Genomic DNA, 14631 nt, shown 5'->3' on the forward strand with positions numbered 1-14631 from the left:
AAATTCGAGGCTGATAAATGCAAAGTAATGCACATTGGAAAACATAATCCCAACTATACATATAAAATGATGGGGTCTAAATTAGCTGTTACCACTCAAGAAAAATATCTTGGAGTCTTTGTGAATAATTCTCTGAAAACATCCACTCAATGTGCAGCGGCAGTCAAAAAAAGCAAACAGAACGATGGGAATCATTAAGAAAGGGATAGATAATAAGATAGAAAATACCATATTGCCTCTATATAAATCCATGGTATGCCCAGATCTTGAATACTGTGTGCAGATGTGGTCGCCCCATCTCAAAAAATATATATTGGAATTGGGAGAGGGTCAGAAAAGGGCAACAAAAACCATTTGGGTATAGAAAGGCTTCCATATGAGAAGAGATTAATAAGACTGGGACTTTTCAGCTTGGAAAAGAGATGACTAAGGGGGGGAATATGATAGAGGTCTATAAAATCATGACTGGTGTAGAGAAAGTAAATAAGGAAGTGTTATTTACTCCTTCTCATAACACAAGAACTAGGGGTCACCAAATAAAATTAATAGGCAGCAGGTTTAAAAACCAAACAAAAGGAAGTGTTTTTTCACACAATGCAGCGTCAACCTCCTTGCCAGAGGATGTTGTGAAGGCCAAGACTATAACAGGGTTCAAAAAAGAATTAGATAAGTCTAATTAGATGGTCCATCAATGGCTATTAGCCAGGATGGGCAAGGATAGTGTCCCTAGCCTCTATTTGACAGAAGCTGGGATTACCTATTCTGTTAATTTCCTCTGGGACACCTGGCATCGGCCACTGTCGGAAGAAAGGATACTGGGCTAGATGGACCTTTGGTCTGACCGAGTATGGCCATTCTTATGTTACAGGAAAAGTAACATTAAGCAAACATATAGCTTGGTGAATTAGGGAAATAGATATAAGGGTGTAAAAACCAAAACAAAAATTATTTAGGGTGGTAAAAGAAAGACTAACTGTGAGTGGAACGGGTGCAGAGAAGGGCCACTAGGATGATCAGAGGAATGGAAAACCTGTCGTATGAAAAGAGACTAGAGGAGCTTGGGTTGTTTAGTCTGACAAAGCGAAGGCTGAGGGGGGATATGATTGCTATCTTTAAATATATTAGAGGGATTAATACGAGGGAGGGAGAAGAATTATTCCAGCTTAGTACTAATGTGGATACGAGAACGAATGGATATAAACTGGTCGTGGGGAAGTTCAGGCTTGAAATTAGACGAAGGTTTCTGACCGTCAGAGGGGTGAAATATTGGAACGGCCTTCCGAGGGAAACGGTGGGGGCGACGGACCTGTCTGGTTTTAAGATTAAGTTAGATAAATTTATGGAGGGAATGGTTTAATGGTAAAACATAGTAGTCAAGGAAAACCAAGCAATGGTAGGTAAATTGTATAATGGCTGACAGGGGTCAGGCTGGAGACTCTTGCCTATATGCTCGGGGTCTTACTGATCGCCATATTTGGGGTCGGGAAGGAATTTTCCTCCAGGGCAGATTGGCTGAGCCTCTGGAGGTTTTTCGCCTTCCTCCGCAGCATGGGGCAGGGATCTCTAGCAGGAGGGTTTCTCCCGATTGAAGTCACCTAAAACAGGATTGGGGACTTCAACAGCAGAGTCGAGGGAAGGGGTAGGGACGGTTTTATGGCCTGCAGCATGCAGGGGGTCAGACCAGATGATCATAATGGTCCCTTCTGACCTTAAAGTCTATGAGTCTATGAGTAAATCAGATCAAGTTAAGCAGAGGAAAATATAGGCTGAATATGATCACGAGCCATTATACTGGTAGGACTGGACTTTCAAAAGGACTCAGCATTAGCCTAATTCTACTCTTATTGACTTCAACCCTCTGTAGTCTCCCAGGAGATGGGGTGGAAGCCATATCTGGGATATTTAGACTATTATAGACCGGATAAAACATATTGGCTGAAAGAAGGGAAGTTTCTGTATAGCCTTAAAAAAAACAAAAAACAAAAAACAAAAAAAACACCACACGTAGAAAACTCACAGATGAACCCACTGGAATTTTATAAGTTAGTTTTAATCATAAACAAGAATAGTTTGGCAAGCACTTTTACACTGGCAAGGACAGAGTCTTTTCCAACTTTAAGACTCACAAATAAAGAATTCCCAAAACATTAGCCACTAATGTGTCAAATCCAAAGCAATTTTGAATAGTGTATTTTGTTAAAGTACTGAGCTTTTGCCTGAAAACATCAGGCTAACCTTACAAAAACACCCTTTGTAACAAAACAAATTGATGTAATGGAATCTGAAACAGGGATGCAGTAACCTTAAAATTCAATGATTTTTATTTTATATTGCCACCTAAACATGCTGTATTCTGTACTGTCTACCAGTTGTAATTCATTATCAGCTAATAATTTTGTGACACGGATGAGCTGAATACTGCTTGCCGATGTCTGAATCACGTAAAAGTTTGATAGAAAGTCACAGGACCACTTTCTGAAGTAATAGAACAGTGGTTTTCAACCTGTGGTCTGCAGGCCTCTGGGGGTCTGCAGATTATGTGTAAGGGGTGTGCAGAAGGTGATTATGAATTAAGTCTCAGATCCCAGAAAAGGCATTCCATTTTCTCTGATCAAAAGTATGTGAATACCCCCACCTACAGGTCAAAACCTGGAAATGTTGTCGTTCCTATAAAAGCCCATAGTTTAGCGCCCTTACTCACACTGAATCAAATGCCATGCCGAGCATGTGCAACATTTATAGTTGAATTCTGTTCAGCCAGTTTTCAGTGCAAGACTTCTATGGTTGGGGTCCATGGACCAGAGGTTGAATTTCCAAAGGAGCAGGCACCTCCATTTGAAACTTTGTGGGGATCCACAAATGAAAAAAAGGTTGAAAACCACTGTGCCAGAACATTCAGTACTATGCATTATTCTGAAGAATAACAAGTCAGGGAGTTCTGAAAGGACCACAATCCTAAGTGAGAATTTATATTAGATTAACTCCCTAACTCAAGTTATATGTATTGAGTCAGAAGAACTGAAATTTGATTAATAGAAAGTTTAGTGACTTTTATTAACAGTAGATTCACTAAGTCAATATATCAGAGTAAACCTATCAAGATGCATGCTGAAAGTAAGTGACCCAAGATAATAGGTGGAGCTAGCAGTAACACCTTATAACTAAGGTTGCCTATAAAGGTTTCTTTTATAAAACTTTGCCATGCTTTAATTGTTTGAGCTGAAGTTTCCCACGAGTGTCTGCCCTTTTTTTTTTTTTTTTTTAAATTTCAACACAAGAGAGTCACCTGTTTAAGAAATTGAGATTAGGGAAAAATAAATTGTTTTACCAATGGTTAAAGATTTTTAAATGTTTCATTCAGAAGCTCCAGAGCCACCATGCTTTGGAGCAGGGATTTGAAATTTGGCCAGGGTGGGCAGGAGGCTAAAGAGGTAGGTGCCTTTTGCAGTTCCTGTTAGAATCCACCCAAATTTCGTGGCGTTATAAGTGTCTGAAAATCGCCATATGTACATGCTCAGTACTGTTCTGTCAGTACCAAGTATACTCTATCCCCATGGAGCTAACCGAGCGTGTTCCAGCCTGGGACTGAGCAGGGACTGATGGGATGTCTTCGCCCCACACTAACAAGCAGAGGTTGAGGACACTGTGGCAACAAGAGGGTTAAAGAAGCTTGTGAATCCAGATGACCCCACCCTGCTATATTTGCAGCGAATATCAGGCATGGAACGGGGAGCTAAAAGAGGGAGACCTAGGCCACTCCAGGGCTGACCAGGAAGGAGAGAACTATGTTACTTCTTTGACAAGGGAAGCTTGGGTTGAGCCAAGAGCCTAAGGGAGCTTGCTACCTGGGTGAACCATTTGGTGAATAGGATGACTAAGCCCAGGAAAACCAACCAAAAGGGACTAGATGCCCAGAGACACGTCTGAAGCAGACAAGCAAGAGTCCTTACAACAAACCTACAGATAATACTGATTCTGAAGTTTAGGAGTTTTTGGACTCTGACACCCTAGAAGGGGTAAGGGCTTGAGCACGCGAGGGCTAAGGCACCAGACTCCATAATCTGCAAGAGGTGATGCTGAGGGACCCACAGTGGTGTGAGTCATGCTCTGACCGGCCACAAGAGGTTGCTGCTCAGACAACCTGGTTACAAGGACTTTTTCTGCAATGGCATTCACAGCTGCCAGGGATTGCTGTAGTAACGGGCATGGGAACTGAGACCTGTAGAACAGTTTCTTTTGCTCTCTCAATATTCCCCCAGCTCGTGTTCAGGCAGCATGGAGGAGACAGAAGCTTGACACGAAGGCTAAGGAACACAGGTACTTGGACAAGCTGGTGGATGGGTAATGGAAAGAGGAACAAGAACAGGAGTAAAGTGAAACCGGGACCTGAGAACTTCCCTCAGGGCTCTAAAGATGCCTTGAAGGGGGACTGGGCCAAGATTTATCAAGTAAAGTGCTATGTTTACCATTCTTTTTGTCTCAGTCCTCTTGAACCTGGAGAAGTTTTCCTGGAGTCATTATCTTATAGATAAAGTAGGATGAAAGTTCTATGCAGAAATTCATAATAATTAGATGTTTAATGCTTCCTTGCTAAGTACTTTGTATTTTCATCTCTCAAGTGAACATGATTATTGGTATCCAAGCAAGCTTTTGAGACTCATGCATAAGAGCTGAAGAGACTCATTTATTTGAAAGAGAGTCCCAAATTTTACAGAACCATACTGTCTAGCACACGCATTTTGACTAGTGTCTTGCTAATTGTGCCTATTCTTAGCCAAGGTGTAGATCTGGTATGCTTTTCATTGGAAAGGGTCCTGGCTGCTACGTCTTCTCAGCCACCTTTTGAGGAATGTGACAGATTATTCACCACAACCCTGTTCCCAACCACTGAGGTGGGGAGAGGAAAGAAAAACAGATGGGGAGGGAAGAATTGTTTGAAGAAAGGGAACAACTAAAGAACGAGAAATGGGGAGTCCAAAACCCTGGAAGCCAATGCTGGTACAATTGATACACCTCAAATCCCTGTGTTGGGTAGTAGTTTTATGTATTTGAGAGAAAATATCTTCTAACTCTCAAAGCACATTCAAAAAGTAGGCAAGTATCATTCCCTTTTAATAAAGGAAACTGAGGCACATAGAGATTAATAACATTTCCAAAGAGTGGATGTTTACAGTCCCAAATCCATTGTCTAGGCAGCTACAAAAGTGATCGGTTATTCAGAGATGAAATACCAAGGACCTGAGACTCCCACTGACCTGAAAAAAAAATGGAAATTATAACTTCTCACTACCTCAAAGTTAGATTGCCTTCATTAGGTGACTACATAAGTATTTGGCTGTCTAACTTTCTACACCCACGTTCGAAAGTTTTGTCTTAAGTGGTAAGGGCAAGGTCACACATCAGTGATGGAGATGAGAACAGACCCCAGGAGTCTTGGCTCCTGGTGCTACCTACTGGACCCAGCTGCTTCTATTATAGCAAAGACAGCCAGGGAATGGGAGTATATGCAGATTACCTATTGTGTTTATTCCTCTTGAAGGTTCTTTGCCCCCTAGCTGATAGTGCTGCTTCCTCCCTATCCTCCTTCTCCTCCTCATTGCAGCTCTGGAAGCTCTGATGGTAAATGGGGGAGAGCAAGGAGTAAGTGGAGGAGCTCAAAGGCTGCTCATCCTCAGAGCTGGTTGGGGACGGAGGGCTGGAGTGGGCGACCCTCCTCCTACTCCTGGGCCGAGCACTGAGCATGGAGGCAGTAAGTACCTGTCAGGAGAAGTTAAAAGAACAAGGGCAGTGCCCATTCATAGGCCTGTCACCAATGGATCTTGCCCTTCAGTTAGGCCCCCCACCATTAGCCAAAATCCTCAGCCCTTCCATCCTCCTATCTCCTACTCCACCAAGCCACAATCCTCCACCCCCAGCATCGAACCCACAGGCCCCCACCCTCGTGCCCCACCCCCAGCTCCCAACCCACAGGCCCCCACTCTCGTGCCCCTCCCCCAGCTCCCAACCCACAGGCCCCCACTCTCGTGCCCCGCCCCCAGCTCCCAACCCACAGGCCCCCCACCCCCAGCTCCCAACCCACAGGCCCCCACACTCTAGCCCCGACCCCAGCTCCCAACCCACAGGCCTCGCCATCCCCGGCCTCCCAAACCACCACCCCCCGTCCAGACTCCTGCCTCCAGTCCCATCAGCGCCCTCCCCGAACCCCGCCACCCCCCAGCCCAGCGCTAATTGTCGCGAGGCCAGGACAGGGCCGCTCTACCTGGGACTGCCGCTTTGAAACTCGCAGCGTCGGCTTCGCGCTCCCATCGGCCCCCGGGGCACCGCCCGCTCCGCCAATCACCGCCCGCAACGGGTTCCATGGCAACGGGGACGCTTCAACCGTGCGCGACGTCTGCTGCCGCCCTACCTCCCGCCAGCCAATCCCCTTCTCCCGCCGCTCCCCTCCCTTCCGCCCCCCTCGCTGCCCCCTCCCAGCCATGGTGCTTCGGGGGGGAGGGGGGCGCACTGCCCCAGGCCAGCCGCCCGGCCTCCCCCGGCGCGCAGCAGAAGGGTGCCGGGGCGGGGCGGGCGAGCAGGCGCAGGCCGCTCAGTCACTGGGGCGTTGGGTCAGTGACTGAAGTGGAGGCTCCTCTTCAAATTCCTTCGCCCCCGACATGCTGCGTGAGAACTGTATCCACACGGCTAAAGGTTATAAGGGAGCTGCCTTCTTTCAGGCCCTACCTATGAGACTTATGCAGCTGAACACATCATCATGGACCACTAGCAGAGCTAGGCACCTATGGGGCGTGATTTTCTAGGCACTTAAAGGCTAAGTACTCTGACAATATTGCAATGCCTAAGTCCCGTCATGGATCCCACCGTGTAAGTACAAGGGTAGGTATTAAATTTGTACAAACCACTTTATGCACCACTGAAATGCAGCCAAATCTGGACTGCAATGCTACAGCCACTTAGAAGCAAACAGCTTTTAATAACAAATAACCTGATCTTGCAAAAGCTTACTTCACATGTAGTTCCATTCTAAAGTATGTGCATAAAAGTTTGCAGGATTTGGGCCAAAGATGGTATTAATCTGAAATAGGGAGAATTTAGAAAAATTGGAGTTTGACAAAGATACGGGAGTTATGCTGCCCGGATTTACTCCCTCTACCATGCAGTCTCATGACTACCTACAATTGGCAATTGTAAAGCCAGAGATTTTCCTCTTGAGTCACCCCATCATTATGCTTAGTTTTCCCTTTGGAAAAATAATTGCATGTCAAATACATTTTTATATCAGGAGCATAAAACCACAGCTTTCTCAAAAAGAATCTAGACTATAATGAAAACTGTCCCCTTTGGGCCTATCTGGACACGACCCTTCTCTCTTGTTTCTTTAGTCTATTTCAATGATAGTTCCAGGTTGCAATGCATTTGGACTTTCAACCCACATCACCATTAAAAATTTTGAGATTTTGGGGCAGTTGTGAAATCTCTTAAACCTGATTCTTAAACCAAAAGCCCTTCCTGCCTGAAGATTCCCATCACTGCCAGGCACATAACTCTCCAAGGGGGCCCAAGTTACCTCAGAGGCAACTCATCTCCATTCCACGTTGGTATCGGCAGAGCTGGGCACAGAGCACCCCCTCCACGTGTGGATCTGTGGAACCTGAACTGTTTAATCTCTCTTTTAAATGTTCATATCTCGTTCTAGTGTCATTTGATCTCAAAATGAAAGAGGTGGTGCAGGAAAAAAAATCAAGTAATTCCTTACCAATTTCTTTAGACATATTTCTGCATTAACACTGCTCTGCCATGTGCTTACCAGAGAATTGGAAACTGAGTAACAGTTGCAGGATAATGGAATTCTTTGCAGTCCGTTTAGTCCACTGGTGATACAAAAGAGCCAGAATCTTCAGCTAGTGTAAATCAGCACAGCTCCATGATTTGTTCCAAGATACTCATTATGGGTGGGGGCAGAGTTTCACGATCTGGTTTGATCCTGCAATACACTGAGACATATTTCCTGCACAAGGACTGTAGGATTGGGCCCCAGTGTATTTCAACTTGAACACAACGGTAACAGAATGTCAGTAAATGCGACTTCTTGGCATTGGTAGGATACCACAACATTCAGAACGTCACAAGGGGAATATTAAACTAGGGTTGCCCTCCATTTCATCTTTATTGTTAAAATATATTTTTCAAAGAAGCAAGAGTTTATGCAATTTTTGGTCATCCAGCCTGTCCCCCTGTCAATGCAAGATTGTTCCATATAATGTATTTTCTTGTGATTTATGTAATTTAGTTTTAAATATGTCACACACTTCCACCACTTCCCTTAGGAGACTATTTCGCACTCTAGCAGATCTAATTCTCAAGAATTATTTTTCCTAATATGCAGGTTTTATTTTCCCTTTCTTAATTATATCCCTTTACTACTAGCTATACTCCCTTTGGACTACCTTAAATAATTTCTTCTCGTAATGTTTTTACCCATTAAATATTCATAAAATTAGGGTCCAGTTGTATTCCCAGGTACTCCACTGAGACAGGGTTGGGCACTTACGTTTCAGCATAATTGTCTCTTAGTCACGCTATACATATATAGCACTTTAATCTTTCCTCATAAATCAGTTCTTCCTTGTTGCTCTTCTGTGAACTCTTCAGTTTGTCAATATGTTTACTGTATTGATGTGCCAAGAATTAAGTGTAATATTTTTAGATTAGATCACACCAAAGCTGTATTGAGAGTGATTGCTATCTCTCTACTCCATGAGGTATATGCCTCTATATATGCAGGAAAATATGCCAATGGCCCTTTCTGCTACCAACCATCAGACGTAGTTTTTTCAGTATTACTCCTTTCCACATTTCCACCTCCAACTGAATCTGTTTCAGCTCTTTCCCCCAAAATTTACTAACAAGGTGAATTTTCTGTCGTGTTACATCTCCTTTGGACTCTGCCAGTCCTTAGTTTGCCTTGCAGGTTAACAATATAGGTACACCCCATTCCCCAAACCCCTTTGAAGTGTCCTTGTGACAGGGGACAATTCACCTCTTGTGAGTGTCTCCGGTGGGCAGGGTGTGATACTGCACTCTTACCTGGTCCTGGCACCCCTTGTAGGTTGTTGATCCTGCTAGGTGGGTCTTAAGGGCTTTTCCCTCAATTTGCTCATAAAACTTACTAGCTATTGTCTTAATGCAGAGCTGTAATTAAATCTCATGTTTCAGGGCTACAGCCAGCATTCTGCAGGGATCAGGAAAGAATCTTTTCCCCCCAAAGCAAAATTGACTGGATGTATTGTGGATTGTGCTTTGGTGTTTTTTCACCTTCCTCTGAAGCATCAGAGATTTGCCACAGCTGGAGATGGGATATTGGGCAGTGTGGGCCACTGGTCTGAAGTGGTGGGGAGAATTCTCTTTTTTAGAAGCTTGACTGATATGTCTTGCTCAGACATTCAGGATCAAATTGGTTGCCCAATTTGGGATTGTGAAGGAATTTGCCTCCAAGTCAGATTGGCTAGGACCTTAGGGTTTTTTTCACTGTCTGCTGCAGCAGCATGCAGTGAGGATCACATGCTAAGATCATCCAGACATTTTACCTTATCTATTCCCTGCCATTGCAGGGGCCTCAGGTATTGGTGGCACCTTGGTCTCTCCTGTTTTCTGCCTATGGCACACAACAGTTTAGACTCCTGAGGTCTGAAATGCTTTAGTCTACCTAAAGTCATTGGGCTCAATATAGAAATATTTGGTGAAATTTAATGGCCTGTGATATAAAAGGTGGCCAGACTAGATTATCTCATGGTTCCTTCTGGCCTGTAGCTCTATGAAATTTACAAAATAATCATTGAAATGTAGCTGTAATGATAATTTAAGGCCTGATCTTCATCTAAAACTCATGTCCAACCTTGGTACATCACTTGGGTGTGTGAAAAATTCACATCCTGAGAGACACAGGTAAGTTGACCTAAGTCCCAGTACAGACACCGCTAGAATTCTTCTGTCAACCTAGCTACTGCCTCCCGAAGGCATGGTTTAACTACAATGATGGAAAAACCCTTCTCTGTTGCTGTATCAAGTATCTACACTCAGGCACTACAGCGCTGTTGCTGTGCCGCTGTTGCATCTGTGATACAGACATACCCTAAATCCCTGTTCCAGGAGGCATTCACTACGGAGACGTCTCTTTTGGCGATGTGATTATGTTATGTCTTTTTGTTGACTAGTGGACTTTGACTCAAACCCTATAAGATCAGGCTGCTTATTACTTACATATCTTTTCTATTGCTTATTTTTTAATATCTACACATTTTTAATTACAACTACTGAAAGTTACACCTAGAAAAACTGAGAAAGTCCTTATTAGATACTAGAAAATATATGCTACTAAATAATCGTACACAAAATAACAATTAAGAAAAAAAACTTCCTGTGAATAAGGGAAGAAAGGGGAAATAAACAGGCAACTAAAATATTTATGAATAACAGCATTTATTACCATTTTCACACTTGGAATGATAATAAAGACATTAAATTGTTATAAAAATAAACCCTTTCTTATTCTCTTAATAGCATAAAAAATTAAAAATATGATAAGTAGGCATTAATCTCATTCCTAGATCATGATGATTTACACACAGCAGAAGTAGTCAATTTAGACTAAAAAAATTTTTTGGCTGAGTTATGTATTAATCCTTATTTAAACTTGCAATTTTGCAGATTAAAAAAACCATGCTATCTGTATACCATTTCAAGACTCTGACATTATAGCATTCATATTTTCTTTCTGTGGATCTGTCTGATGTGAAGAATCTAGAAATATACAGATTTCCTAATTAACCAGAATCTTGTTTCTGAATTATCATGCAAGTTAACAAAAATGGAGGGAAAAGGTATCATAGTTCATCCTATTTCACTAAAAGCAGCATCAAGTTAAAATAATGTAGACAATTTATTCTTAGCTGTATCTGATAAAAGGAAACATTAAATTCACATTTTATATCGTTTTCAATAGATTCTCAATACCAGGAAGTATATCTAAATCTTGAAAATCTTCTTCTAAATCTTCTCAATACTACATCTAAAAATTTTAAATCCCATATATTCCATTTTTGACTGTCCATATATTTTGGTGTAACATTATGCTGTCTAATCTGTTAATTTTCACCACCCTCAGACAAATCTACAGATTTAGTATTTGGTCTTTAAATCTGCAGAGTTTCCCAACAAAGGGAGGAACAGCAGTCCTTTGAGCCAGGGAGAAACACCTGGCCTCATACCCATCACCCGAGCAGACCAGGCTCTGATAGGCCCACTCTGCAAGTGTCTACCTTTGTGAAGATGTATTGGCTGCTTTTAGTTCTTTTTGGTCATATTTTTCCAGAGGCTGTGGAATTTTGGGGACCTTAATTATAGTGTGTTTTAGCATTCCTCATTTTTCCACACTGATATATTTAAAACTTCTTTCCATTGCAATGGGAGTAGCCTAAAGATGGGGAGAATTTCTTTCTTCTGTGGGAAAATTCTGAAGGAATCTGTATGGAATATTCAGAGTGAAATCCTGGTCCCATGAAATCAATGGCAAGACTCCCATTGACTTCAGTGGGTCAGGATTTCATCTGCAGTAAAAAAAAATCCATGGCACAGAGTCTCAGAGCCCAAGTCAATTGACTTGTACTTGGGCTGCAGGGCTAAAAGTTGCAATGTAGACGTTCAGGCCTAGGCTGCATCCTGGCTCTGAGAGCCATCCCCCTTGTGGGCTCCAGCCCGAGCCCCAATGTCTATGCTGAAATTTTTAGCTGCACAGTCTGAGCCCAAGTTGGCTGACCCCCAGCTGTGGCCATGCCCCAGGTCTTTTATTACAACGTAGATGTACCCTCAGTCTGTATGCTCATGCCAAATTTGTCTCATTGTTTTTAACATTATTTAGAGGTCACTATCAATCAGTCAACCGTGTGGCCCTTTTTTCCCGTTGCAACAAGTCTTCACTTGAATGATCATCTAATTGGAGTAAAATCTCCAATTAACAATATGGTTCATTTTTTTAGAACAGATCATATGGTTAGATTGAGCATTTCAGAGGAAAATGCAGGTAGTGCCTTGTGGCTTGGCAATGAAACATCATATTTTGATATAGTAGAACTCTTCTTATCTACCCAGAAGCAAGATAGTCTACTCTATCCCCAACTCAAAACAAAGATTTTATAGTAAATGCAGCAGTATATTTCATTTACAAAATCTATTACATCTCATTTCATATAAAATACCTTTAATACATTAAAACAAACTTGTCCACATCTAAGTCGTTATGGTGTATGAATGCCTCTACAATTTACAAAAAACAATATGATGCAATATCCTCTCTTTTCAATTTTTTTCATTCACTCAATTAATTTTATAAAATTCAGTCATTAGCAACAGGTGTCCCAGTCTTTAGTGGAAATTAATAAGATTCTACTGTATATACTGTATATAAAAAAACCTCCAGCCAAAAAAAAAAATTGAAACTTGGAAGCTAGCAGTAAGAGATCAAAGCACCTAGACAATTAAAAAAATATAATTAAATTGAGAGTATGGTATTTGAGATATGGATAAGCTTCTGAAGAAAACTATACATATTTTGGTTAATTAAAAAGTATTAGCCTGCAAATTAGAACAAAAAGCTGGTAAAAAACTGTTCAATAAAGTCAAAAGAAGTGAGAGAAGTTAGACATAAAAGGATGTGTACGATTTTGATAAAAGTATTTATAATTACAAAATTAAACACACAGGAGATTCAGCTGGAAGGGTGCAGCTAGAACTGAAAATTTAAGGGATGTAATTGACAACTTGAGACTTATGTATGAAAATGTATATCACTTAAACTGCAAAAATGGCCCTACATCAGAAAACAACATTTGTACACGACAGATTGAATTCTGCAGGTTAAATTAGTGTTTGAGATTATTTTTTTTAAAAAGCATAATACAAAAACCCATTTTTGTCTTTGATCTATGTTAATATTTTAAATGTTCTTAGAAAAGCATGGGCTTGCAGGCATTACTTGTGTAAAACTTCCATTAAAGGAATAACTGCATAAAGTCTGGACCCCCAATTACAGATTTTAAACTCCAGGTGATCACTCATGCACAACAGCAAACTGCCAAAATATTTGAAGTAACTGATTTCAGTAAGCACCCAAAATGGGAATGCCTTTTTTTTTTTTTGCCTTTTAATAAATTTATTTTTAAAACAAATAAAACTAACTAAAAAGTGAACATAAAAACTTATTTCTAAGTGGAGACCTTATTACATAAAAGATTTAGCAGTTTCTTTCTTCAGTATCCTCCTATGACAGTCTAAACAAAGGTACCCCCCACCGGCAGGAGACAAGAAAAATAGCCAAGGTTCTCGTAGTGTCACTACACCTATAGAATGTGATGGATAGATGACCCAGCTCAATTGGTTTCCTGCATCTTGCATATCGGGTGAGTTCTTTCTGGCAGACTAGGTTCCATTTTCTTTGTGGGACTTCTCTCCAGTGCTCGTATTTGGCAGGATTTAGAAAAAAACTCATCCTTATCTTTGCTGTGAGGATGGTTTTAAGTCTCTCTCAAAGTAACAGGAAGGGTTAGAAAATCAGGTGATCTGTTTGTTCTGTTTCTTGCAGTAACCAAGAAGGGTTTAATTTTCTAGGATTTCAATTACTTTAAGTTCAAAACTGCAGTCAGGAAGCTATTGTTATCAGGAGAAACCTTCAGGAACATTAATTCTGTAAGTAATTTTTACTTGACTGAAAAAAGTAAGTTACTCACTAGAACTATGTCAGACACCCATGTATCATTATATTCCCCTCTTCATATCATTATGGGGAATAGGGGAGCCACAAGATGCCACTTTTGGGGGGTGGATGCTGACAGCTGTATTCTCTGTTGGTGGTTTTTCCTGTACCTACCCTGTGGTTGTTCTAGCATTGAGCATTACTACTTCAACTAACTTATGAGGCATAGGACATTGTTGAAAGGCCTTTCCTACCGTTTAACTGGATTTCTCCAAGTTCTCCTGTGCAAGCCCACACCTGCCACCTTTATCTTGTGTTGGTGGAGTTGGGCCCCCGTTTTGCAGCCCTCTTTCTCAAGGGAGTGACTTCAGGGGATTATTGCTTGTATTTCCCCTTCCCCCCTTCTAGCTCTCTCTGATGGTAGAAAGAACCTATTTCATGTTGGCTAGCTTTGGAAGAAACTGGGAGGAATACAATTAAAAAGCATCTATTAAGTCACAGTCACAATTAACAAGCACATTACAAGCCAATATTTTCCAGAGTTTAAAACATGAACGTATCAACTTAACAGTATCTAGGGTGACCAGATGTCCCAATTTTATAGGGACAGTCCTGATATTTGGGGCTTTTTCCTATATAGGCTCCTATTATTCCCCACCCCCTGTCTCAATTTTTCACACTTGCTATCTGGTCATCCTAACAGTATCTGACTATTTTAGTAACACTTTAAAGAAAGGTATCAATATTTAATAAAGTCTGATTTTTTAAAAAAAACATTTTGTTGCTCTATACCCTAAGGCAGGGGTTCTCAAATTGGGGGTTGGGACCCCTCAGGGGGTCACAAAGTTATTACATGGGGGGTCATGAGCTGTCTGTCTCCACCCCAA

General features: G+C 41.6%; 1 protein-coding gene across 2 annotated transcripts in view; it reads right to left on the bottom strand.

The window, feature by feature from the left end:
• CCDC34 (coiled-coil domain containing 34) overlaps positions 1-6347 on the bottom strand; it is a 28307-nt gene extending 21960 nt beyond the window's left edge. The window contains exon 1 of one of the 2 annotated variants that reach the window (XM_034769858.1): positions 6260-6347. In XM_034769858.1, coding sequence (XP_034625749.1) covers positions 6260-6306 — 47 coding nt within the window. In that variant the 5' untranslated portion in view covers positions 6307-6347. Of the gene's footprint in view, positions 1-2701; positions 3090-6259 lie in introns of those variants that run through there. The other variant, XM_034769859.1, reaches the window with a different exon arrangement.
• Positions 6348-14631: the final 8284 nt, after the last annotated feature.

The sequence above is a fragment of the Trachemys scripta genome, chromosome 4 (assembly GCF_013100865.1).
Source record: "Trachemys scripta elegans isolate TJP31775 chromosome 4, CAS_Tse_1.0, whole genome shotgun sequence".
NCBI lineage: Eukaryota > Metazoa > Chordata > Testudines > Emydidae > Trachemys > Trachemys scripta.